This window comes from Trypanosoma cruzi, genomic scaffold (assembly GCF_000209065.1).
Source record: "Trypanosoma cruzi strain CL Brener 1047053517131 genomic scaffold, whole genome shotgun sequence".
Classification (NCBI taxonomy): domain Eukaryota; phylum Euglenozoa; class Kinetoplastea; order Trypanosomatida; family Trypanosomatidae; genus Trypanosoma; species Trypanosoma cruzi.
Window position 1 is genome coordinate 512,836 of NW_001849574.1, and position 25,247 is coordinate 538,082.

The 25,247-nt window shown below is 45.5% G+C and overlaps 9 protein-coding genes across 9 annotated transcripts, besides 40 other annotated features; all 9 read right to left on the reverse strand.

Moving 5' to 3' along the window:
- Positions 1 to 2,558: a sequence feature (areas merged during assembly that could not be assigned to a particular haplotype. This can correspond to areas where the two haplotypes were merged or to regions with more than two copies in the genome that were merged during assembly.).
- Positions 195 to 275: a sequence feature (A-rich).
- Positions 527 to 550: a microsatellite.
- Positions 634 to 698: a microsatellite.
- Positions 701 to 745: a sequence feature (A-rich).
- Positions 951 to 1,061: a sequence feature (A-rich).
- Tc00.1047053511511.3 (zinc finger protein ZFP1) lies at positions 1,063 to 1,440 on the reverse strand (the record flags this gene model as incomplete). Its single annotated transcript, XM_812492.1, has 1 exon — positions 1,063 to 1,440. The coding sequence occupies one exon, from the start codon at positions 1,438 to 1,440 to the stop codon at positions 1,063 to 1,065; it is 378 nt and encodes a 125-aa protein (XP_817585.1).
- Positions 2,522 to 2,559: a microsatellite.
- Positions 2,559 to 7,400: a sequence feature (haploid, Esmeraldo-like haplotype).
- Positions 2,561 to 2,751: a sequence feature (A-rich).
- Positions 2,814 to 2,836: a sequence feature (AT_rich).
- Positions 2,916 to 2,936: a sequence feature (AT_rich).
- Positions 3,075 to 3,179: a sequence feature (A-rich).
- Positions 3,197 to 3,221: a sequence feature (AT_rich).
- Positions 3,241 to 3,286: a microsatellite.
- Positions 3,775 to 3,820: a sequence feature (A-rich).
- Positions 3,851 to 3,887: a sequence feature (AT_rich).
- Positions 3,910 to 3,944: a sequence feature (AT_rich).
- Positions 3,939 to 4,685, reverse strand: Tc00.1047053511511.5 (uncharacterized protein; the record flags this gene model as incomplete). Its single annotated transcript, XM_812494.1, has 1 exon — positions 3,939 to 4,685. One exon carries the CDS (start codon positions 4,683 to 4,685, stop codon positions 3,939 to 3,941), a length of 747 nt encoding a protein of 248 aa, XP_817587.1.
- Positions 4,019 to 4,052: a microsatellite.
- Positions 4,083 to 4,103: a sequence feature (AT_rich).
- Positions 4,374 to 4,396: a microsatellite.
- Positions 4,463 to 4,560: a sequence feature (A-rich).
- Positions 5,073 to 5,097: a sequence feature (AT_rich).
- Positions 5,347 to 5,404: a sequence feature (CT-rich).
- Positions 5,440 to 5,459: a microsatellite.
- Tc00.1047053511511.6 (zinc finger protein ZFP1) lies at positions 5,583 to 6,134 on the reverse strand (the record flags this gene model as incomplete). The annotated part of the gene is made up of 1 exon (XM_812493.1): positions 5,583 to 6,134. The coding sequence occupies one exon, from the start codon at positions 6,132 to 6,134 to the stop codon at positions 5,583 to 5,585; it is 552 nt and encodes a 183-aa protein (XP_817586.1).
- Positions 6,356 to 13,048, reverse strand: Tc00.1047053511511.10 (endosomal trafficking protein RME-8, putative; the record flags this gene model as incomplete). The annotated part of the gene is made up of 1 exon (XM_812476.1): positions 6,356 to 13,048. One exon carries the CDS (start codon positions 13,046 to 13,048, stop codon positions 6,356 to 6,358), a length of 6,693 nt encoding a protein of 2,230 aa, XP_817569.1.
- Positions 7,401 to 7,942: a sequence feature (areas merged during assembly that could not be assigned to a particular haplotype. This can correspond to areas where the two haplotypes were merged or to regions with more than two copies in the genome that were merged during assembly.).
- Positions 7,943 to 9,683: a sequence feature (haploid, Esmeraldo-like haplotype).
- Positions 9,684 to 10,288: a sequence feature (haploid, non-Esmeraldo-like haplotype).
- Positions 10,289 to 10,649: a sequence feature (areas merged during assembly that could not be assigned to a particular haplotype. This can correspond to areas where the two haplotypes were merged or to regions with more than two copies in the genome that were merged during assembly.).
- Positions 10,650 to 16,008: a sequence feature (heterozygous, non-Esmeraldo-like haplotype).
- Positions 13,078 to 13,104: a microsatellite.
- Tc00.1047053511511.20 (tRNA modification enzyme, putative) lies at positions 13,407 to 14,999 on the reverse strand (the record flags this gene model as incomplete). Its single annotated transcript, XM_812477.1, has 1 exon — positions 13,407 to 14,999. One exon carries the CDS (start codon positions 14,997 to 14,999, stop codon positions 13,407 to 13,409), a length of 1,593 nt encoding a protein of 530 aa, XP_817570.1.
- Positions 15,141 to 15,175: a microsatellite.
- Tc00.1047053511511.30 (hypothetical protein, conserved) lies at positions 15,514 to 17,481 on the reverse strand (the record flags this gene model as incomplete). Its single annotated transcript, XM_812478.1, has 1 exon — positions 15,514 to 17,481. One exon carries the CDS (start codon positions 17,479 to 17,481, stop codon positions 15,514 to 15,516), a length of 1,968 nt encoding a protein of 655 aa, XP_817571.1.
- Positions 16,009 to 17,079: a sequence feature (haploid, non-Esmeraldo-like haplotype).
- Positions 17,080 to 17,737: a sequence feature (areas merged during assembly that could not be assigned to a particular haplotype. This can correspond to areas where the two haplotypes were merged or to regions with more than two copies in the genome that were merged during assembly.).
- Positions 17,738 to 17,827: a sequence feature (haploid, non-Esmeraldo-like haplotype).
- Positions 17,828 to 25,247: part of a sequence feature (heterozygous, non-Esmeraldo-like haplotype) that runs on past the window's edge.
- Positions 17,840 to 17,859: a microsatellite.
- Positions 18,091 to 18,132: a microsatellite.
- Tc00.1047053511511.40 (hypothetical protein, conserved) lies at positions 18,216 to 19,058 on the reverse strand (the record flags this gene model as incomplete). The annotated part of the gene is made up of 1 exon (XM_812479.1): positions 18,216 to 19,058. One exon carries the CDS (start codon positions 19,056 to 19,058, stop codon positions 18,216 to 18,218), a length of 843 nt encoding a protein of 280 aa, XP_817572.1.
- Positions 19,732 to 19,766: a microsatellite.
- On the reverse strand, positions 19,818 to 20,918 carry Tc00.1047053511511.50 (hypothetical protein, conserved; the record flags this gene model as incomplete). The annotated part of the gene is made up of 1 exon (XM_812480.1): positions 19,818 to 20,918. One exon carries the CDS (start codon positions 20,916 to 20,918, stop codon positions 19,818 to 19,820), a length of 1,101 nt encoding a protein of 366 aa, XP_817573.1.
- Positions 21,129 to 21,156: a microsatellite.
- Positions 21,298 to 21,326: a microsatellite.
- Tc00.1047053511511.60 (phospholipid-translocating P-type ATPase (flippase), putative) lies at positions 21,540 to 25,193 on the reverse strand (the record flags this gene model as incomplete). Its single annotated transcript, XM_812481.1, has 1 exon — positions 21,540 to 25,193. One exon carries the CDS (start codon positions 25,191 to 25,193, stop codon positions 21,540 to 21,542), a length of 3,654 nt encoding a protein of 1,217 aa, XP_817574.1.

Here is a 25,247-nt window from a genome sequence, read left to right on the forward strand (position 1 = left end):
ATTCCCCCCTCCCCCCCTCCCCAAAACCAAAAAAACCAAAAAAAAAAAAAACCAAAAAATGCATCCAGGGAGTCAACTCCGTCGGTTCCATGTGTCTCAACTCCCTCCAACCTGGGCACATCGTGCCTGCGCACAGGGGCAAGAAATTCCTTCACCGTACATACAAGTGCTTACATCACGACCAATAAAACAGCAAAAAAAAAAAAAAAAGGAATAACGGAACAAAACAATAACTCACATAAAAAAAAAAAAAAAAAAAGAAAGAAAAAAAAAAAGGAACACTATACTTCAGTATATTATAAATATACTAAAAACAAACAAACAAACACACAGGCGATCGCAACATTTTTATATTGCTATACATTTGAGTCTGGACTGCGCACCACATCTCGGGAGATGTGCATGTTAGAAAAGTAATATCATACCCTAACGTGGGACACACACGCACACACAGCAAAGCAAAGCAAAATAATAATAACTCCCCTTCGTCCCCATAAAATATGCAGACACACACACACACACACAGAAAAAAAAAAAAAAAAAAAAAAAACAGCGGCGCCAAAACAAGCAAAAGCTAAAAACGACACCAACACACAAAAGTTTCTCTACATAAATAATAATAACTTCACATCAATACGCATTTATATATTTACATGTACATATATACATATGTGCATGCTTATATATGTATATAAATGGCAAAAAACAAAAAGAAGAAGAAAAAAAAAACAGAAAGAAAAAAAAATGAGTCGTTTGAAGATGCGTCGGAGAAATAACGATGCGCGTGACAACAACTTCTTCCCCCTTCACTTACACGCAAACTCCGTGTTTTTTTTTTTTTTGTTCCTCTCACGAAGGAATGGCAGCGCAAAGAACAGAACAGCAAGATGCCCAAACAGAGAACAAACGCACGGGGTTGTGGGAGCGAAAAGGGCCGGCAAAAATAGAGGAAAAACAAAAATAAAGAAGAAAACAAAAAAGAAAAAAACAATAAAACTCGCAAATAAAAAAAAAAAGTGAGAACTAAGAAAATAAAAAATAATAATAAAAATAACAATAAATTTACGTGTAGAGGCGTCCAAGCGGTTGGTTTCTTTGAATCCGATCAACTGAGAAGAGCTCCTTCGCAACAACAACAAAACCCTCCGGTCCGTAGGGATCGTGGCGGAATCGTGAGGGGTAGGCAGGTGGCAGCATGATTTCCGCCTGGACGCCTTCGGGGTATGGTGGCGGTGGCGGCAGTTCGGCTTCCTCCGTGCGCACATGAGATTTGTCGGGCTCACCGTGCGAAAATGCGCAGCGCTCACCAAATGGACAAGTGATCCCCATCGAATAGTTACGGCACACCCGCGTCCGGAACTTGCTGTAGTTTGTGTCTCTGTTTTTGCTGTGGGTCGTGCTATTGTCAGACATGGTCTTGGAGCTTGTTGATTTCCACATTTCCCCTTGCTCTGTGTGTATTTTCTGAGCCCTTAATCCGTGGCGTTTCTTGCCCTGACCTTTTACCTTTTTTTTCTTTTTGTTGTTCTGTCACCCACTCTCTGCTCCATTGCGGGTAGTGGTGGTAAATGTGTGTGTATGTGTGCACACAAGAAGAAGAAAAAGCGGAAAAAAAAAGATAAATGAAAATTCGAAAAAAAAAAATCCCAGTGAGTCCATTTCGCTGAGCTTAAGCACATGTCATGCAGAGCAGCTGAGTGGGGTGCCGAAGTCCCCCACCCGTCCCCTGACCACAAAGGCGATGGGAGTTATCATCATAGGGGCAACACACAGACACGCATTCCTACCCACAGAAACATATGTGCGACCCGCATGTACGCCTGCCTTCCTGCTGCCCTCCTCTTCGCTGTTCAACTCACTCCTTCGACCTGCAAGGTGGCAACAAAAAAATTCAAAAGAAAAAAAAAAAAAAAACGGCGTTGGGACAACACACGCAAAAGAAAAACAACAACAACAATTCAGTAGAAAACGAACAAAATAGGGAACGCGATGTACCACGGCGCTGAGTTGCTGGAAGGCCGCACAAATATAGAAATATAAATATTCAATTTTCCGTTCGACGTGTGTGTTTGACTGGCCCCACTTCCCTTTTTTTTTTTTTCTTCCTTCTCTCTGTTTGGCGCAAAGGGGAACGGGGGGAGGAAAGGTGGGTCCCTACCACCACACGAAAGTCCATCCCATTTTTTTTTCCTTTTTTTCCCCCACTTCTCCCTTCAAACACCTTTTTTTTCTTTTTCTTTTGTTTAAATATCGTTTCTGCTGCAATGCCCTTTCTCCCTCTCTCTCCCGCCCCTCACATCCTCCTTTTAGTTTGACAAATAAATAAATACTTTTTTTTGTGTTTTTCCCACTTTGTCATTCCCCCGCTTTTGTCCACCCACCCATAAATCCACACACACACGCCCCGCACGGCACGCCGCCCCGCCCGTATTTTTGTCTTCATACATTGTGAGGGCAGTGGCCCCGGCTCCCCGGGGGGTGTTGCGTTGGAGGGACGTGGGCTGTGGGCCCCTGAACCAACGAAGGGGAGGGGGGAGGAAAGAAGGAGAAGAAGAAGGACAAAAAAACAAAAAACAAAAAAAACCCGAAAAACAAAACAAAAGAAAAGAAAAAAACACCAACAAAAACTCCCGGGGAAATCAAAAAAAAAAAAAAAAAAAAAAAAAGAAAAAAGAAAAAGAAAAAAAAAAAGGAGAACAGAATAGAAAAAAAAAAAAAAATGTTAGAAAAAAAGAAAAATAAAAGAAAAAACAAAGGTACGTATGATAGTAAAATGCTACTCGTTGCATGTATATTTACGAGGGCAATATGCGTATAAATATAAATATAAATATATCCGCTGCAATTGCACCCCAGACATACAAACTCACGCACACACACGAGTACGCGCGTATGTAAGAAAAGAAAAGAAGAAGAAATTTTTTTTTTTTTTTTTTCCACGCCGAGAAGTAAATGAGGTTTTGTGCGTCCCCCCCCCCCCCTCCTCCTCCGACCAAAAGAAACAAAAAAAAAGAAAGAGGGAGTGGAGGAGGTTTATTGGGGAGGGAAGGGAAAAATGACGGCGGGAGAAACCCAAAAAAACAAAAACAAAAACAAAAAACAAAAAAACAAAAGAAAAAAAAAGACAACAACAACAAGAAGATAAAACTCTTCAAAAAAAAAAAAAAAAAGAAAAAAAATATTTTTCCCGTTCCCCATTTTTTTTTATTTTTTATTTTTTTCCCTCCTCCATTTTGCGTAAAATAAATAAATAAATAAATAAATAAATAAATAAATAAATAAATAACAAATCACTGCGTGTTTTTTTTTTTTTTTGGTGGGGGAGGGGGGGAGGGGGGAAATTAATCTCGATTTTTCTTTTCCTTTGGGATTGCGGGGGCTTGTGTGCTTGTGCGTGTGCACACTTACATATTATATAAGTGGCACGCGCGTCTCCTCACACAACCCACGAACGACGTCTCCGCAACACCCCGCCGACGTTCTCGCCCCCTCCGTTTGCAAAAAAACAACAACAACAACAAACGCTCACGCACACAAGGGAAAGAAAGAGGAAGAATGGAATAGGGAGAGAGGGAGAGAGTTGGCAAATTTATTTCCGTCCGGAAGCAAATACGCCTGACTGGACTTCGGGTGCCGCACCGCACAAACAGATGTGTCCTGCGACTCAACTCCTCCCTCCCTCTCCCCCTCCGCCCTCACACACAAACACCCCGCCGTCCATGCACCCACGGCGGGCTCCTCTCTCCGCAAATCGTTTCTTTTTTCCGTTTCCTAAAAAACAAAAGCACACAAAAAACAAAAAACAAAACAAAAAAAAAAAACACGCCGCTCACCTCACTATATACATCCGTAAAAAAAAAAAAAAAAGAAAACATTTATTTTTTTTTGAGATTTTCCCGTCGTTTTCTCATTTTTTACTTTTATATAAATATATATATTTATATGCGTAAATCTCTTCTCCGTTGTCGTTCTTGGCGGCTCAAAAGTCTCACTTGAATACACATCAACTCGCACCTCGAAAAAAAAAAAGAAAAAAAAAGAGAAGAAGAAAATACAAACACACACACAACACACAGAAATGGATAAAAATAATATAAAAAATTGAAAGAACTTTCCCCCATTCCTTTTTTTTTTTTTTTCCCCTCGCCTCCTCCCTCTCCCACAAGCGCTCCATTCCCGCAGGCGATGTCGGTGCCGATGGTGGCATGCATCCCCAGTTTTGCCCGACAAGTGCGCGAGCTCATGAGGTGACGGAAAGGTCGGGTACAAAGCGTAGACGCATGTGCCCATGCAGCAGTCCATGACCTCCCGCCTGCTGGCCGCCGCCGCACAAGCGGACGCACGTTGGAGCAATGGGCCCAAAAATAACGGTAACACACACACACACACACACACAGAGTTACCCACAGAAAAATTAAAGCACGAAAAGCGCAATCAACATTAGAAATACACCCAAAGGGGGAAAATAAAGAAAACAAAAAAAAACAAATGTGGAAAAAACAGAAAAAAAAAACAAAACACACACACACAAAAAAAGAAAAAACAAGGGAAAGAAAAAAAGGATGGGCTGATAAAAAAAGAGAGCCAAAAATCAAAGGATGACAACGCGCATAAACAAGCCCCACATTCGAGGGTAATAAATCGAAAGAAAAGATGTGAGGGACGGAGCACAAAAATACAAACATCTCTATGAGCCTAGGGATCACATTGGGCACGGCGGTGCGATGGTTGTCGGCTGGAATACAACAAAGAGGAAAAACTTCCCTCCCCCCAAAACAAAACAAAAAACAAAAACAAGACGACTGTTTGGGCTCCTTGACGAGGGCTGCATTTAATTCACATGACTGCGAGAGGAAGCATCAGTGCAAGCGTGAGAGAAATCCCTTCACGTCTTCCTGCGGGATTTTCAACCACTCCAATTCTTTCCCCCCTCCCTCAGACAGTGCGCACATCATCCCGGACTCAACATGTTACATTTCTGCAGAGACCCTCGGTCACTTCCCCTCCCCCTTCCTCCTCGACAAGCCAAATGCAATCCAAACACCCCAACCCGCCCGCCCGTCCCTCAAAAGAAAATTTTTTTTTTTTTTTTTTTATGTTCTTCCTTTTCATATTTCCCATTCGATTTCAAACAAACAAACAAATTCATTTTTGTGAACTCGTACCCAACACTCCAAAATAACTTAGTGTAACCAAAAATTTACGTCGCTCCCATGTTATATATATATATATATGCAGATTCTTTTTTTTTTTTCGTTATGTGCACTTTTTTTTCTTCGCATCCCTCTTCATTTGTTGACCCGCAGTATTCATTTCTTTCGCCCGGCCATGTTAAAGAAAAAGATGTTTTTTTTTTTTTTCCCTCCTCCTTTCTCTCTTTCCTTTCTCTCTCTCTCTCCTTTTTGGTAATTCCCTTTTCATTAGACGCTGGCAGAGGCATTTTTTTTTTTTTTTTTTTTGCTATCTGGCTCCCCTTCCTCCGTTCCGACGATTTAGCGCTCTGTGATGGCCTTTGTTTTACTGCGATGACATTCTTCGATTGGCTCGAGGGATATGTTTCTCAGCCCCTGTTCTGCTCTTCATCAGTTTTCGAACAACACTCCATTGAAGCTGTACGGATCGTGGCGGAATCGTGAGGGGTAGGCAGGTGGCAGCATGATTTCCGCCTGGACGCCTTCGGGGTATGGTGGCGGTGGCGGCAGTTCGGCTTCCTCCGTGCGCACATGAGATTTGTCGGGCTCACCGTGCGAAAATGCGCAGCGCTCACCAAATGGACAAGTGATCCCCATTGAATAGTTACGGCACACCCGCGTCCGGAACTTGCTGTAGTCCACACCCCTTCGGCCATAGCGGGGGTTGGTGTTGAAACCAACGCTGTTGTCTGAGCGCGCGTCGGAAAATGTGGGTGTTTGGGGCTGCATAATTCTCGTACACTGGTTTGAAAGAAAAACTTGTGCTTGCTCAAAGGAGTCGATGCTCTTCTTCACCGTTGTTATTTGTGCGCAGAATAAAGGGGAGGAGGCAGCAATGAAAAGGAGAAAGTACACGTCACAAAAAAGCGGGAAAATAGCAAAATCCATTACACACCAAATAACGAGAGGAAAAAAAATAATGATCATCATCAAAATACTCATTACTTCTCATGCTAGTGAGAATGCGTCCAGCCAACAAACACAAATCATGGCACCAATTTCAGTTGACAAGAAAATAACAACAACAAAAATGGAAAAATAAAAGACAGTTCTCAGTTCACATCAAGACAACACGATCTACATTTGTTCAGCAAAAGTAAAAAACCCTCCTAACAAAACCTTCTCTCAAGAAAAGAAAAGAAAAAACACACACACACACACACTTACACCGGCGGAGGCTCTTGGCCACTGCCGTCATCCGATAAAGGTGCGGCAGCATATGAGAGAAGCATCTGATTTTGTTGATAGGCACCCTCCAAATATCCACCAAAACGTGTATTCGAAAGAAAAAGGTCGTGGCTTTGGTTTTTGTACTTTACCCACACTTTGCTGTCCGCAAGGATGGCCTCCAGTTGAGGACCATGCAAAGGATCCTGGACGGCCACCATCGTCTTTAAAACCTTAATAATTAAGGCTCGCACCGCCGCAGGTGATTGTTCGCCACAACTCTCTGATGTGATGCCGTCCTCAAGTAGTTCTAATAGGCGTTGCGGGAGTTGATTACGAAGGGCAAGTCGGATCATGTTTGCCCGCTCTGAAGAATGCGACATAAGTCGGTTCATGGTATCCATGATCAGTGGAAGCTGCTGAAATTGCGCCCGCAGACAGACAAGGAGGAAAAAGACAGGGTCAAAATTCCCAAGACTTTCGACACACAAACGGGATGCACAGATCTCATGAACCCACTTTAGGGCATTCTCCGCGATTACTTTATCTCCCAACTCCAATAGCTTAAATAGCTTCTGCGCATACCCAAGTGAGACAACATAGTCTGCCACTGTAGGTGTCGTCTGCAACAAACGAACACCCGCATCTGCAACGAGGGAGATCATCTCCGCATTTTTTTCTTCTGTCGCTTTCCCAGATTCTTCCACAAAGCGTTCTAAGAGTGCTGTAAGAAATTCTTTCGGTTTTCGCACTATCCACCCCGACTGATTCATATAACGTTCTAAGTAAACTCCACCAATTTGCATTTCTTTATTCCTTTCGATAAGAATATTCTCTGGAATCTTCCAATAGGCTGTTGGATCCTGCTGCAGTGTGGTCACAATATCAGATTGACACGCCAGACAAATTTCCACAAAACGTGACCGGCGTTCCTTCGTCCACATCAACTCTGGTGTTTCTTGCCATGTGTCAAATAACTGGCAGGCATTTGTGGTGTTTTCATTCATCGTTTCAAGCATCACGGAAGGAAGAAGCTTGGAAGCACGCAGAAACACCTTGGGGCCACACAATTTGTCTGAACAGGCCTTTGCAAGAGAGGAACAAACGTCCTCTCTGCACTCTGGCGAAGTGCTGGTCCCCAAAATACGAAGCAGCACGACATAAAGTCCTCGATCCAATGCTTGCTGTGCAACACCGCGATCCGCAAGAGCAACTCGCAGGAACGTTAGGCAGCGTGACTCTACCACCTCACCCCCACGATGCAGTGCCAATATAATATATGCCACGGCAGAGTCAATATTACCAATCGCCTCCAGGCATTCGTGGTGAAGAGCAACCTTCTCAAGAAGTTCCATCAATTTCACAGTAATTGCGGTGTCTTCATATAACAACACTTTTATCAATATCCCAACGTGATGCTTTAACGTGTTCGCGACCCCAGCTGTTGCATAAGCAATCAGCAAATGTTTAAGAGCTTCTAACGTTAACAAGACACCGGTCGTCGTGTTGCTCGTTAATTGCTGCTCCAGAAACTTGATCATGGCAGCACAAAATGCTACGGGTTCCTCTATTGCAAAGTTCGGTTGCTCATTGTATACCCGCACAAATACTCCGCCAATAACCAGCTCATCCGCATGAAGCGAGTAGTTAACGACACTGCCTGAGATGACTGGAAGATCTTCAGCAAACATGCCCGCATCACGACATTTTTTTGAGTTTCCCTTAACCATCTCCAAGAGTTCCTGTCGTGTTGAATTGTCCCATAGCAAGTATGGTGTATTGTGGTTGCTGTTGAGGAGCTTTAAAAGCTCCTTCTCGTCCCCCGGAAGCAATTGCATTCTCCGCACAGTGTAAGGTGTCAGCAGCCTCTGCAACAGACAAATAACTTCATCGTTGGGTTTTGTCAGCAGGTATTCATCACTCGGACAAATTCCAGCCAAAGCGTATATAGCCCGCAATGCGTAAATTGCCGCCCTGTTCGCAAACAGCTGGGTGTGGTTTTCTTCCTGAAGCTCCAGACCATTCTCGTCCACTGTGTAATCGTAGCGAAAAAGAAAAGGCAACAAGTGCCAAATGGCGCCAAATTTCAAAACGCGTTCCTGAAGGATCTCGTCCACACAAAACGCCTGACAAGCTTGGATACAGGCACGAGAGAGTCCTACAGCCTTCTCATACGCAATACCCTTGGCTGCAAGATGGCAGATGACGGGTTCCTCAACAATATGCCGGCGACAGTCCGCGAAGCCCGCAGCTACACGAAACGTATGCATACAGTGCCGTACAATTTTCGCCTGGTTTAATTCCTCTGTGGCATTGGGCGTCAAAATCTCAAAGCAACGTTGGGTAACACCTGACAAGAGTTCAATGCCGCCTTCTTCCTGCAACTCATCCGCGTTCATTGGGAGGTTTTGTACTGTAAAGTAACACAGTTCTGTCGCTGGTTCCATGAGCACAACCTCTTTTTTCAGCATCTCCGGATCGCCAAACTCCATCTTGATGAGTTTCAGCAGTAAAGAATAACCGGCATACTTGTACCCTTTCATTACATCACTGAATCGCCTAAACAGAATAGACTGCGTGCGAAGCAAAAGAGCAATAATGTGCGGGTTGGGTTCATCGGACACCGACGTCTCAGAAGCAAGAAATTCATACGCCCGCTGAATGCGTTCAAATTTTTCTCGGCCATCTGGATTTTTGTCCGGGTGATACTTCGCGGCAAGCTTAAAGTAACCCCTACGTATCACCTGTAGTGTGAGATTGCTGCGGTCAGAAATCTCAAGTTCCTCGAGACATCCCTCTTGTGTGAGGCCACTTGACTTTTTATTCAGTTCCAATCGCCATGCTGCCAACACCTCGCAGAGGAACTTAACGGGGTCATCAACAGGCCAATTTGGATACCGCAACTCGTCGCAAAAGTGTCGCAAGTAGTACTGGAAACAAAACAGTTCATGTCGCAGTGGCTCGTAAGTGACGCCCACAATAGGGCAGTACTGATACAGGGCACGATTGTTACCCAAAAGTCGTGGCGTAAAGTCGGCAATATGACTGGCAATTTTTTCCACAAGATATCTTCTCATATCTTTGCCCCAAATGACCTCTGGGTTTTCGTACTCTCCAAGCAAAACATCTGCAAATTGTTCAGGTCCATGATTTGTTAGAAAACACACAAGAGCTGGTGGAAGCATTGTGCTAAGGATACTTTGACGTACGATTTCATTTTCATCCTTAAATTGAAATGCCTGTCGACGATGTGACAGGTGTAGCAGACGACACAATGCTAGAACATCCGAGCCAATGTACATGAGAGCAAAAAAGAATGCGCCAGTCAAGAAAAACCGGGACATAAGTGGATTGTGCTCCATGATAAGGTAAAGAAGAGAATGAACGCGGGCACACAAGCCTGGATCGAAGGTCAGCAACAGTTGCACAATATGAGGAAGAACTTGTGGGCTCGAAAGAAAACGTTTTACCCGCGGGGGAGGTTGCATAATGGCACCGTGCTCATCCATTGAGGGAAAGCATGCACAGAGAAGCAAGAGAATGTCAAGGATGACACAAGATACCTCTGTTAAAGTGAGCAACTTGTTGCTTTTACTCGCCATAATACCCCAACGTAGCTGTGGAACTTCTTTGAGCTCCTTCCAGCCTGATAATCCTTGCGCCCAAACCTTTGTATCGGTCTTTATCTCCCCTTCCTCATACAATTGCTTCAGACGAATGTAGGATATGGGACCTTGTTTGGCGCCATCTCGGGTATAGTACCACTCTTTTTCTTGATCCTGAAGATCCGTCGTGTCGACATTATTCTCAATGGCATTTGTTGCGTTTCGAAGCTGGGGCCTGTCCACATGTAGATGGGCAAGAGTAAAGAGATCAACGAGCGGTTTTAACCCATCGCAGTCCAAAAACAACTTCACATTATATCGAACACGCATCAACTGCAAGATAAAAATAAGCAAGCGGTCCCGAAAGATGGGATCAAATGTCGTCTCCAGCATCCTCACAATGTACTCCACATCGTTAAATTGCCCAATATCCGCAGCGTAATGTTCATAGAGAATCGTCATTCCATGTAAACAACTCATCTTTGTTTTAGGCTCTTGTGAGAGAAGAAAACGGTGATACATATCGTTAAAAAATTCCTTTGGTCTAGAAATGGCCGGATCCTTCATTTCAAACAGCAGACGTGGGTAATGCTGACCAATCCTAAGTTCATCATCAAGACTTGGATACCGCACCTCAAACTCTCGATAATTCCATGAGGTGGGATTTTCATGACGTAATGACATGCCAAGCCTTAGGACACGCATCTCGGCCTCCAACGCCTCACGGAGCTCCGTTCGCGTGGTGTGGTTCCAAATCAACTCGGGTCGCAAGTGATCCCGTTTGATTTCGTAGAAAAACATGGGCCAGTTCAATGTTGTTTTCACCTTCACATGCCTGGGACGTTTGAAAACTCCGTCACCCTGTGACGGGGACAAATTCTGAGCCGCACCCCTCGACAACACTTCACTTGGATGAAATCTTTTTTTAAACCATCCAAGTTTTGACTCCCAAAAGGCACTCGTCATGGGCACGACGTTTCTCTGGCGTTCCTCCTCCATCTCATCCTTTGGAGGCTCTTCGGAGGATTGAAGATAATACAGCAGTGCCGGGGGAAATATGGTCCGCATGAGATCCTGCATATCCGTGTTTTCATAGGTCCAGTACGCAATGAGTTGACGGGCAAGATCGCGTAATTCACGGTTCTTACTAAATATCGCTAAGTGCAGCTGTCCAATGATCCCACCCTCGCTAAGAGCAGCCAGTTGCAAGGCACGAAACTGCTCACCTGTTCCCTCTTCCATGATAACACGAATTAATTGTCCAGCGCTGTAGCTGATGGCATTGCATCCATGCTGCATCAGTAAAAAGAGCTCTTTCCCCGTAGTATCAACCAAATCTTTCATAACAGAAGTAAATAGCATGGCCTCTGTGCTCTCACAGTAGGGAGGGCACAATGCGTAAACAAAAAAATCCAGCAAGGCTTGCACAACCAGGGCGGCGCTATCAGTTGTGGCGTAGTCTCGTAGCATCCGGAGTAGACGAAGTACGAGTTGCTCTTGTCCAAGAATGTAATTTTTATTCGCCTCTTCATGAGCCAACTCATAGTAGTCGTGATGTGGCGTCATGAGAGTTCCAAGTAAGTCGACTACTGCATGAGAAACTGCAACGTGGTTCATTTTTAAAGCCTTCATACTTACATCCTCAATATTCTTCATAAAAGACGGTACAACGGCAACCGAGCTGAACCCAATGCGTGCGACACAAAGTCTTCGAAGAGCATAAAATTGTTGCACCACGACCAACGGATCATCTGTCACTGGAAAGTTATTTAACAACGCCGCGAGTCCACTAAAAATCATTTTTTCCCTATTTTCCGCAAAGAGTCCTTCACGATTCTCCGAAAGGCGAAGGCCGCTGTACTCAATGTTGGCGTTAAAAAACTCCACCACCTCGGGGAAAGTCATGGCAATCGGACCACCGCCCTTGCTGGGATCAATCAGACAGTTCAGTAATGTACTCTCGATTTCCTCCGGGATTGGTGTGCGGCATGGCGCTGCACGCTTTCCACGATCAAATAGATTTGCAATGACACAGACGTTAAGATTGCGGGATGCGCGGCAGCAATCCACGAGATGGGCCAGCAGCGCATCCCGCATGGGGGATGTGTACACCTTCGTAATCGCTGGTTCCTTAAATTGAATCATCAGCCGTTGGTCATCCTCTTCCGAGCGAATAAGTGCATAAATGTCGGCAAAAAAGAATGCACTGACGGGGTTATACGTGGCAGCATCCAACTCCAAAAGATATTTTTGTGTTGTCGCTAAAATACGACGCATGGGAGTATCGGGGTGTTTCAAACTCCACTTTGACACGGGGAACTTCGCCAGGGATACCATTTCCGCTCGATCCACGCCGAGGCGGTCCGAGTCAAACTGCTGCTGAGTTAATCGCCGCACCTCACGCAAGGGTGGAAGACCGATGAACCGCCTCGAAAACTCCTCGATCAGTGTTGCCACTCTCTGGCAATCTTCCATTTCATACAGATGCATCTTCAACTGGGGGCCATACAACAAGATAAGAGTGCGTGGGTTGGCAAGAATAGAAGTGAGTCCTTTAATGTGCATAAAAAGATACTCCCCCACAACATTTCCTTCGGGACTCAATTGCTCCACGGCAATACTTGTGATGCGAAGACGACAGTTTCGATATTCTTCATAAAAACTGTACTTGCGGGCATCAAACACATGGTTGAAAACCTGTTGCCTGTACCTCGCATCGAACTTTGCGCGGTTTCGCTGCACATCCGTAAGCAACTCCGCGCGATCCATGGCAGTGTTGCAATGAAAGCTCATCGTTTCTGGTTTGCCTATCTTGCCTATGGTGACTGTGAAGTCCGTCGGACTGCCTGGAGTGGCCACAACATCCACGAGGTGACTATTATATTCCCAGTTGTTGGTGACACGAAAGATACTTTGCGGGTTGATTGTCGCAACCTGTCGAGGCCCGATACAAAAGATGCGCATGTACTTCCCTTTCCACGAATTCTTGACAACCGTGTAGCGGGAGGTGTATTCCTCAAATGGCTTACGTCTTGCTGCCTCACACCCCGCCAGCTGTGGCACACCCAGCACGACCTCGTCCATTTACCGATACTACGTGCTGACAGTTGTTTAAAAAAAGAAAAAAAAAAAAAAGAAAATGTGTTACAACAAACAAACAAACAAAAAAAAAACGCAAAAAAGAAATTCCACCGTCTACAGAAAACCGAATGGGTGAGAAAGATAGACATTGGTAAAAAAGAAAAAAAGAGCCTTTTTATTTCAAAGGGTATAAATGCAAAGGAATTGTGAGAAATATTTTTAAAGATGTTATCTCCATTTAAACGTCTAAAATGTTTTTGGCGCCAAGATGCGTGAGACAGACGCTGAATAAGCAATCAAATGCGGGTGGGAAAACCCAACAGGCCCTTCCCCTATATCCTCCTTTTTTTCTGTCTCCGCATCAACGCCGCCCTGCATGTACTTTGCGGATCGCTACGGCTGTCGCCGCCGCAAATGCGGACACAAAACAGGCGACGACACTCAGAGACCTCCAGTTGATTTGGCGAGCAGTCATTGTTGACTTCGCTAAAAGTCGTTCGCAGTGGCGGCGCAGCACTCGGCCCACCACACTGTACTTTGTGGTCGACATGATGACAACAGTGACAGTCTCCCCTAATCTGGCTTCTTGAGGGTCGACAAGAACCTGCACGTAGGCCTTTGTATGCCCAACGAGATGGTGCTTGTCATGTGCTGTTTCCAGAAGAGCGACGGAATGCACCTCGCCTACCATGTGGTCAAGGGTTCGATAAGAATTGAAAAATGCCGTGAGCTCAGACGTGCGCCGCTTTGCCACATCGGTTGGGATTTGCTTCATTGACGCCGCAGGTGTGTTTCGACGCGGGTAAAAACGGGTAATGTTCAAAACAGGAAAGCGGACGTGGTCACAGAGCTCCATGGTCTCACGCCACTCTGCCTCACCTTCACCTGGGAAGGCACAAATAATGTCTGTAGCAAGCGTCACATTTGGCACAACGCTGCGTATGCGATGCACACACTCGTAGAACTCTTCTAAAGTATATTCCCGCTGCATCGCATTCAAAATACGATTGGATCCAGATTGTATGGGAATATGCACAAACTCATATACATTTGGATGCCTAAGAAGCGCCGCGAAATCATCTAAGTGTCGTAGGAGGTACGGTGGGTTGCTCATTCCTACACGCATCATGACTTCTGTGCCTTGAATTTCCTTTACAATGGCACGCAAGAGACAAATAATATCCGTGTTAATGTCAATGCCGTAAGCCCCAACATCCTCGGAGGTGATACGAATTTCCTTTACTCCCTCCTTCAGAACAGAACGAACCCGCAAAACGATAGACTCGATGGGCCAACTCCGCAAATCTCCACGAGCCTGCTTTGTTTTACAATATGTGCAGTGATTCAGGCAACCAACACTAATGGGAATAATTTCTATAAATCGATTACGTCTGATCTTTGGAAGATCCAGCGGTGGAAGTTTATTGAAATCTTGTTTATTGTTCGCATGTTCATTCACCCCAATAAGTCGCACACAGTGGCCCTGCAGAGCTTCATGAATAACTTCACCAACGCGATCAATGTTGCGGACACCAATAACACTCACATCATCCCACTGTGTGTTTCTTGGGTCCGCCTGTGGCACACATCCAGCGACAACAAGTGGCTTACCCGTGGCACGCACGCGATTCATCATGCTGATGAAGTGCTCTTCGCTCGGGTTTTTGACGGTACAAGAGTTCAGGAGATACACATCGGCGTCATTGAAGACGTCGGTTACGCGGTAGCCGGCTTGCGCAAGAAGCCCAGCCATGTATTCGCCGTCACTGACATTGTGGCTGCAGCCAAATGTGTGTATAAACACAGTTGCGTTGCTCGGGATGCCGTCGCCGTAGTCCTGACGCTGCGCGGGTGACCATTTACGCCGACGGGCATTCACAAAAGCCAGGCGTTCAGCTGCTGCAACGGGCGCAGCGCCGACGTTGAAAGCATCCTCCATATCCGCCGCCTCCATTCTTCTCTCCCTTGCCCGCTTTTTACCCTTCCGCCTCCAATTTCACGTGTATATTTAATACTGCGCTACCCCACAAAAAAAAAAAAAAAAAAGGCAAAGGCAAAGCGCAGCAGAAAAAACCGGTGGCAGCAAAGGGAATCCATATATATATATATATATATATATATATATATATAACACAAAAAAAGAAAAATAAACATCGCAAAATCAGAAACACCAAAGCAAACCCATCCATTTTGCACGCGGAACAAACCTCCACATCATTAATTTCTCGCCGCAGCTGCTATGCAGACTCCACAGTACGCTCTGGACACCTTAAACAAGGCGACAAAGAGGGAGTGAATCCCTGAATGAATAAATAGACAACAAAGCACGGGGATTCATCATATTCTTTTGAGCTTTTCACTTTTTATGTTTTATGCTCACCGTATCCTCAGCCTTCTTCAGTGCTCGTGTTTATTATTATTTTCTTCTTCCCTTCCCCTGCTCTATTTGATTGCTTCTGCGGGGAAATTCACGACGACGCCGTCTCCTCCTTCCCTAGATTAAAGTAGAGCTTCAGAATAAAACCTGCCATGATGAAGAAAACGTCCGCCACAAGAATCAAAATCAAAAAAACGTCTGAGCCTAAAATGAAAAGACAAAACCGTCTCGTCTTAATATACGCCAATTGCTGCAGGAGAGCATCGCTCTTGGCGATGAAGCACATAAGAAGCTGACCCGATGCATTTTGCCTTTCTGCGAGTTGATAATAATCATCCAGCCACGGCATTTCCCACAAAAATTCAGGTGAATCGCGTAGGGCCATGATGGCTGAGCGTGCCAGTTGGATCTCCCCCTCACGGTGCGCAATGTGGTGTCGCATCGAAAAATAATCAAAAAGACTTTTGATATCGGAAGGGATCGCCAACACCTGTTTTTGCAAATGATGCGTCATGTTATCGAAAAAGTCGACCACGGCGGTACGACCGAGAGAGTAGGAAACTGTGAGCATAATTTGTGTGCGGAGAGGCTTGACAACAGGAATGAGATAGTGGTCAAAGCAGAGATGGGTACCAAAGCGTTCAAGGGCCTCTTCCCTGCGGGAGGGCGTACTCGAGTCGTAGTGCTCATCCAACTCGTAGGAGCACCAGAACGGGAACAAGTCGTCAATCGCTTTCTGAGCATGGCGTTCTTTCACCCCCTCCCGCACGAAGGAGTTGACGGAGGACAAAAAATCGTCTTCCACCAGCCAATGATCTCGTCGATTCAACCCCCACCATACCACCACACCATTTGGAAACAGGAACATGTCAAAAATACGATGAGAAGAGACGTGGAGAACTTCATAAATAAGAGCCGTATCATATCCGCGGCGTTTATAGATCGCAGAAAGAGCGTCCAGATCAAAAGCCGAGGCCACATAACTATAGCTGATGCTCCCTATTTTGTTGGGGATGGAACAGTGCCCACGTTGACCACGCACTTTACGACGGCCTTTTGCCGTTTTCAATGGACGACGTAGCGTCACACGGTCGTCTATTGGGGATACGGCAAATATGGACTGATAACCTTGCAGGTATTCCAGGACGCTACCATTCGTCGCCTCAAATTGCTCCTCCCACTGCAGAGCATTATGGATTTCTTGAAGAGTTACACTGGCAGAAGCACTATTTACAATTACATTAATGATAAGATTGCGGGGATCTTCAGGAACTTCATATTTCATCCGCTCCACGTTGGTACTAACAGGTTCCGGGTTATTGTCCACAAAACGAGCTTGTTTTTTGTCAGAGTTTACGTCGCTTTGATCGTGCATCTCTACCTCCACTGCCTCTGCTTTTGGCGTGGCAAAACTTTTCTCATTCGCCGAAGGGGTTGACGTTTCTGGTGTTTTAAAAGAGGAAGAAGCGCGATCCTCATCTGCATCCGTATCCGCATCCGTGCCAGAATGCCGCTGCGTCTGTTGCTGCGGATTCAATAATTGAGTATACTCATCGCGGTATTGTATTCGGGAGAGCCGCCCCTGTTCACCATGCGCATACCACCCCTTCAAAGATACACTGGGGGGACTCGAAGTTTCAGAAGGAAAATCTCTTGTGACAGAGACGCTTTCGTACACATGAGGGTTGTGGTAGAGATCTTTCCGTTTGGCACGGCCGAACCCATCAAACGAAGTATCGCTGTAAACGGAGTCGCAAAGAAGCGGAAAGCTGTCTTCCGCGCGAACGAGAGTCATTAGTTCTTGTGCCTCATCGGCCTCCCCGCTGCCGGCTCGGCTGTAGGAACCTGGTTCACCCCGGTTGGAGTTCATCTGTGACCAAACACGAGATGTCCGCTCTTGCTGCTGCGTATGCTCAAAGCTCCGGCTCTGGGAGCTGCCGGAGGAGTCTGAGGCGTCATTGGACCCACGTCTCCTGTCCATGCGCAGTGGCTGCAAACGGGGTAAATCCCGGACTGCACGGCGCAAAGAAAAAAAAAAAAGGGAGTTGGACAGAAACATCACACATACGCACAGAGAAGAAAGAAAGGCAGCCACGCAACAAGAAGGAACAACAACAAACAAATGCAGTGAATAAAAGAAAAAAAAAAATGAGGTTTCTCGGAGGGCGAAAAACCTCAAAAAAGAACCATGAACACACAATCACACACACCCCAGAGAAGGAGCAAAACCCCATGTTTCTTCCCCTTCTTCCTCCTTCCCACCATTTTTCATACGCAGCCCAATCAGAAGAGTCAAGCCGCTTCTCACACCCCGCAGTAAAACACCAACTTTTTGCTAACGATGGGGAAAACAAGCGAGGGAAAGAGCCTTCTACAGTCAAATATACCCACGGATTCCCAGCCACATTAACAACCACATATATATATATATATATATCGCTTCCGCATCAAATAACCCTTCCTCAATCATTTACCAAGACTCATTCTATCACCACAGTCCAACCCAAAAAACAAAACAAAAACAGACACGATAACCCCTCTTCATTAATCCTAACCCCCTTTCCCCACCCAATTTCCCATTCACCCATTTAAAACTATTCATACGCCATTCGATCTGCATCAAGAGTGATCCTCCCCCCACGCTACCTCCTATCCCAGTCGCTACAATACAAAAACAAAAAACAAAAACAAAACAAGAACGAGAACAAAACACAAGGATGGGAAAGATGAAAAAGCGCATTCATCACATTCCTTCTGTGTGCTCTTCCAACCGACAGACACAGAAACCCTTTTTTAGTATCCAAACCCTACGCGAATGCCATGATGTGGCGCTATGATGGGCTGCAAGAGGGAGAAGACACCAAAGCTAACAGCCATCATTGGCATCTCTTTTTTTAATGTCGGTAGAAGACCACGGCATATGGCAGAGTCATGAATGACAGTCTGCTTATAGGTATGTGCAGATAACGGGTAACAGACCGTTGAAGCTACACCAGCGGCAACACCGCCGACCACTGTATTGACACAAGCCACGGCGGCGTAATTGCCAAGTTCAAACACATCTTTCCCATTTTTATCCTTCTCTACGTTAATGGAAAGAAGTCTATTGCGTTCGCAGAAACGGCGAAGACCCTCAAAGACGGTCAAAAGTGTCCCAAAATAAATGGCGTTGGCCATGAGCGGTGGCGTCGTGTAAAAAAACTGAAGCACCGTCTTACTTTTAAATATTTGGCACGTTTTCAGAAAAGAATCACCCGTACGAAGACACTCATCTCGTACACGATTGACAGGACTACAGATAAGACGCATGACAAAACCCGCAAACGCCCCAATGATGAACGTTGTGAATGCCTTCAACGACGGTTCTCGTTCGGTACCTGGCAATAACTGCGAGGCCAATGGGACATACACCCACATAAGAATGCCAAATTGCGGGATGCGTCGATAACAGGCCTGTGCAGGTCCTTTTATGCCTCCGTGATCAAACGGAATTGCCGCGGCACGTCCCGCTAGTCCTGCTAATCCTCCACTGAGGAAGACATACGGATCCGTCAGGATAATGGCACTGCGTCTCTCAATCTTACGCAGACGATCCAAAGTCCATGTGATTCCAGTGAAGAAGAGAGTGAAACACATGGATGCAACCAAAAACTACAGCGCCTGCTTGCAATTCCCCCAATTCTCCTACGCTACAAAAAAACAAAGGAAAGCGAGCAGGAAAACTATACTCCCGCCTCGCAATTGACCACCGCGCCCCAAAAAGACAAAAATAAAATAAAACAAAGAAAAAAGCCCGTACCTCCTCCCCAACGGGTTCCACGTCTCCTTTAGGGTCTCTTCCCTTAAATTTGTGAGCGCTGCAAAAACCCGCTCCGTATTTCCTCCACGCTGACTTTTATTGTCGGTCTTTAACGCTCGTTAATAATTTCGACAAAAAAAAAGACCAAAGAAATAAGAGAAAAACAAACAAACGAAGGAACGAGCGTCATCACAAAATAATGCAGACCTTCAAAGTAAAAGATGAAGAGATTATTAAGCACATCCTGTTTTCCTTCCTCCGCTGCCCCTGCATCTACCACATACCAAGACACAACCTAATCGCAACGTCAGTCATATATACCTTCATATGGACCGTGTATATCAGGCGAGTCCTCTTACTGTGTGGCTGCCAGCCTTGCAAAAGCTTTGATCACACACACAAAGAGAAACTTAGAGGAAACAAGCAAAAAAAAAACAACACTCTCCTACCTCTCCTCTTGAGTCAAAACTCCCTCTCTTCTTCACCATATTCTCCACCCCAAGAAGTGACAGAAAGAAAGAAAGAGAGAGAGAGAGAGAAGAAAGCACGTGTATGTTTGCGTTCATTTTTGAAATGTGGAAAACATTATTACTTATTTAGTTTATCTTACCTTCTCCATCGTATCCCTTTGGATGCAGTTTGTTGGTTCGCAGATTCACTTTGAGCAGGTGGTCTTGATATTCGCCATTCTGCCTCCTTAAAATTCTTTGCGCCTCCTTATTTTGCACACGCAACGCCTCCTGGCATTCTTTCCGTGCCACTGCCATGGCCTCCTGGTCAGCCGCAAGTATAGCCCGACGCTTTTCGGCTTGTGTTTCACTTTCCTTCTTTCTTGGTCGAGGCACCCCTCTCTCCCTTCGTTGAACGACGCGCCCAGAGTCACGAAGAGCCAAATTGGCGGTGTTGGGGGCTAATAGATCATCACAATCGGCGTCACCAAGGCTGGTATTGTAGAATTCCTCGTACTCAGGACCAAGTATGATGCGCTCATGATTCTTCTCTCGCATGTGTGCTCTCAGAGCCTCTAGAGAGGCAAACATTTTTGTTTTTTCACCACAAACAAGACACAACAGACCATTTGTTTTGCGAGCGAGGTACGCCAGCAGTCCTACTACGTCACGGCACCTGTGTTTAAGCGGAACAACAAACTCATGGATGGTGTTCATGTGCTGCAGGTTGGCTTCCACGCTATCTGACAGGGCACCACAAAAGAGGCAGCGCACTTCACTCACGTCTTCCTCCCGTTCATCCAGGCCAACCTTCAACAAATTCTTGGGTTTTGTTGCTTGAGCGGGCTGCTTTGCACACTTCGCATTGTGACGACGATGCAAGCCCATTGCAGCGCTTCCCAACGAGGTACTTGTAATAGCGCTCAATGCATCCGAGTCACGTGCAATGATGCGTTGCTCCTTCTTCATAAGATGTGCCGTCGAGCGAACATGAGCCTGGAGGGTCTGCACAGAATGAAATGTCTTTTTGCACAATTTGCAAGCAAAGGTCGGCTTCCCATCTTCGTCCACATCGTCTTTCTCCGCAATTCGGCCACGTCTGTGTTCCTGTGCGGTCAGTGGGTGCCGGCCCTCAACGCGCAGGCGAACATCGTTCAAATGGTAGTCGGACTCATAGTGCTTACGCACCGCCTCAACAGAGTCGAATGTGAAATTGCAGGTCCCGCAACGTGGTACGGGGACGGACATCCACAATCACCTAAACTGTACGTGTGCAACACTACCAATCTATATCTACCTATATGGATAATATACCTCTTTTAAAAATGAAAAATGTAAAAAGGAAAAAGCAACTCTGTGCACTTGAGGGATAGGCAAAGGTCCATAGCAAGTGGTAATGTTTGTTCCCCTGTTTCCGCGTCCTGCAAGAACAAGACAACGGAACACACATGTAAATCGACACACACACACACACACATAAACACACGGAATAATGGCCTCGTGATAGGGGAAAAGGAGCAAAGAAACAACGTAGAATTAAATCCTATGTTTATATTTACACGGTTGAATGTCATTGACGTGTCGTCCATCGTCATGGCATCCCAATCCCCATCTTTCACTATAAGAAACACACACACACACACACACACACACACATTTATTTATATATATAAAACTGAAGTTTTTTCCCCCCCCTTTTTTTTCTTTTTGTATTTGTTGTTTCTTTTTACTGAACACTGCTAAATGTCACGCAATTTTGTTAACAAAAACGAAGAATAAACACCCTTTCAATCAATACATAATTCCTCCTGTAACATTTAATAAAACAAACAAAATAAAGAGAGAGAAATACCAATCAAACCGTCATAACTAAACCTGAGCAATATCCTCCAACGGCCCCACAGGGGACGGGTGGCGAAGCAAACAAGAAGCTTCCTCTGACACACATGAAATCCAGCGAAAGAATCTTGAGCAGCAGTCCCCACGGCCCCATCGTATTTTTCGACGCATCTGATTTTGCACTGCAGCTGTCCGAAGGACGTCACGTGCATTTGGAGTTAACGCCCGACGCAGAGACAACATTCCAATTACAGGAAGAACCAAAACAAATGCCACAGCAAACGCTGTAAGAAACGAGATTACATTCATTGTGTTGTTCCACACCCCAAAATACTGAAATCGTTGAAAAGAAGAGTAAATCGCCGTCATAACCACATAAAAGGCCGGCATTCCAAATATCCCAATGGCGTTAAGAAAAGTAATGGAATGAGACTCTAATAGCATTGTCAGCATCTGCGATATGATGAGGGCAGAGTATGCCACTGAAAAAGTTATATCATGAGTGGCAGCCCATCCGGTTTCTGAAAATGCAAAGCTCAGGTTAAACACCCCCGTTACAAGAAACAGTGTCAGTACGGATTGAACGATACCGCGTGCTATAAATACAATAAAAAATTCCTTAATATTCATATCCGAGGCACGTCGGGTCCTTTTGTACAGGAATGTGTGTCGTTCAAGAACCACACGGGGAGCAATGCGGTCCAGGCAGTAAAACATTGTTTGAGGAAGTGTGTATACCCCATTCCACACCGTAAGGCCAAAGCTGTTCCAAAAAGTCCCTCCAGAAAAGTACGTCCCCACAACATTGTACGCTACCTGAATGAAGCTAATAAGCATGGACTTGTAGAAACTGTACTTAATTACAAACGCCGTACGTATGTATGCTTGCTGGCCATGCACAAAAACAAGAGCCCTGAGGTCTGAAAAGCGATTTATGGAGAAGTCGGCCGCACGGGAAGCTTGTTGACCTTCCTTACCCACAATCCCAACGCCCACATGGGCTTCCTGAAGCATTGCCACATCATTTCCACCATCTCCAATCGCCAACGTCATGAAGCCCCTGGAGCGCACAAAACTTGTCAGGGCGGCCTTCTGACTGGGCGTGACACGAGCACATATAACACATATACAGTTATCACTTAAGGCAGCAAAACGTGTCCTTAGTTCCGATGTACTAAGAATGCGCTCCAAAACCCTACCGCCTTCCACTACTAATACGGAATTATCCTTTTGGAAGCTCGCGGCGGGCGTTGTATCGCCTTGACCATCCTCATTTTTAACTTCATTCTTTAGAGAATCACCATCCTCCAAATTTTCAAAACCGCGGGTGTTTTCTTCTTCAAGGATTTCTGCTCCCGTCGAAAAAATCCCTAATCCTCCATCTGTGGTCTTTGGTGGGTCTGGTAAAGGGATAGACATCATGTGTTCTTCCCATCCAACACCATCGGTTGAATTTCCCGAAACAATGTAAATTAAGCGATTTCCCGGGGCATACAAGGAGCAGGAAAGTCCAATCTGTACGGCTGTTTGGACCTTATCTCCTGTCAACATCCATACTTTAATTCCAGCTCGAATAAAGTCACGTACCGTGTCTTGAACCCCTTCTTGGAGTTTATCCTCTATGGCCGTAATGCCCGCAATTGTTACTCCTTTCTCCATTTTTAGACGTACTTTTTGTACTTGCTCCCGCCGATTCTGTAACGACAATTCCGCGACCCTCATTTCTTCCATAAACGTGTTCAAATCACTTTCGGAAAGTTTTTTTTCTGCCACCAGTAATGTCCGAAGGCCTTTTCGCGCGTAAGAATTCAAATGGGATGTTAATAAATCCACCTGTGATTCTCTGCTTCTCAAGGTGGAAAATAATGGTGTTGACGTGGGGGCGGCCATTTCCATAATGCGATCATCGGCCCCCTTGACAAAAAAATACAACGTCCCTGTGGACTTCTCCTCGACAATCACGCCCATTGACTTCAGTTCTGAGGAAAAGGGAAACACATGATGAATGATCCACGTTTCCTTTACTCCATTGACTTCCAATACGGCCTTATTGGCGTCGCGGTACAAAAGTTGAACGTGGAGCGAAACACAACCGCGACATATAGCTTCCTCATCAGGGGAAGATGCCTGATACTGTGGCAAAACAAAAGCACCTTCAGACGACGACGAACCAGATTTACCCAGCGTCTCAACCGTGTTACAGAGAGAAAGAATCCTTCCAAAGTGTAATACGCGCTCATTATTTGGTATACCCAGCTCGGATTTATTCACCAATTCTTTTATTTCCTGATGCAGACACAGACGTTCATCGCCAATAGTGACATAAATCAATTCCATAACATTCTGCGTCATCGTCCCCGTCTTGTCAGATAGAACATAATCCAATTGACCGAGATCCTCAAGTATATCCGAGTTCTTAACGCGACATCCTTCGCTATTTGGCCCGTCAGGTTTCATCGCTTCATCCCACTCGACTGCCAATGCCATGTAATATTTGCTCATGTCAACAACAAATTTGAAGGAGACCGGAATCATAACAGCCGTTAAAAGAAAGAAACGGAGCGGATAAATGATGAGTGAGGCATCTAGTTCGTTCGATGGCAACTTCAGATACCAATATTCTTCTTCCACTCGGCTGTTCAAAAAGTAGCCGAGAAGACCAAACGTGAGGGCACTCGCAAGCTGGCAGAAAAAGACAAAAATGGAGTACCGGGAGACATCCTGGTCAATCTTGGCCCATTTCACAGGTGGAGGACTTTTGTTCATGCCACACTTTGTCTCCTCCCCAGTGTAAACTGCCACGCATAGGGCAGCCTTTGTTTTTTTAAGCAAACAGGACTGCGGTAGCAGATGGTGGTGGGAAATGGACACAGAGATCGTAGTCGCATCCTCGCTACTTCCACTCGCACATGTGAATTCAGCAACTCCATCAAACGACTCAATGATCGCAGAAGGTGGAGGAACGACAAGTTTAATATTTCCCACTTTGTTGATAATTGTTTCACAAGTATCATCAACACAAATGAGATTCAAATCAGAACTAGTTGTTGTATCATCTTTCGTTGCATTGTTGGATGAGACAGAGTGGGGAAAGACAATTTCCCGCGGTTTGAGATCAAGTTCACCATCCAGGTTATCTGTTCGAATGTAAACTGTAGACGCTGTGGCCGCCACCACCACCACATCACATGGAATTTCTTCATCGCCCTTTAAAAGGATGACATCCCCAACACGTATGCGGTAATTCGGCCGCGATTGCCACGATACTGACACTGGATCTAGCACCGTACGTGCTTTGTTGTTGTATTTGTCATCCTGCTGATGACGTTTAATGTCATCATACCCCTCCTTCAGTGAGGTGAGGGTGAAAGCAAAAAGAAGTGGCAGCAATGTGGAAAAGGGACTGACGGGCGCAATCACGGAAATAAACTGTAGACATGCAACCAATAAAAAGTAGAAATTCAGCGGGCGTCGAAACTGTTCATAGAGACTGAGAAACAAAAAGTTGTAGAACGTGTAATGGCTGTTGATAACTGTGTTATCGGGATATGCGGCAGCGACAGCAGGGTCCAGTGGCCTTACTGTTCGCATGGTGGGGGCAAGTTGCGTCCGTTTTTCTCCCATCGCGCGGTCCCCCCGCATTCCAATGATGCTGAGAAATCTGTTACAGCTTGCAAACACCATTGTTACCACACGAAACAGCCTCCGCACACGGAAGCGGAAGTGTACCAGGCAGGA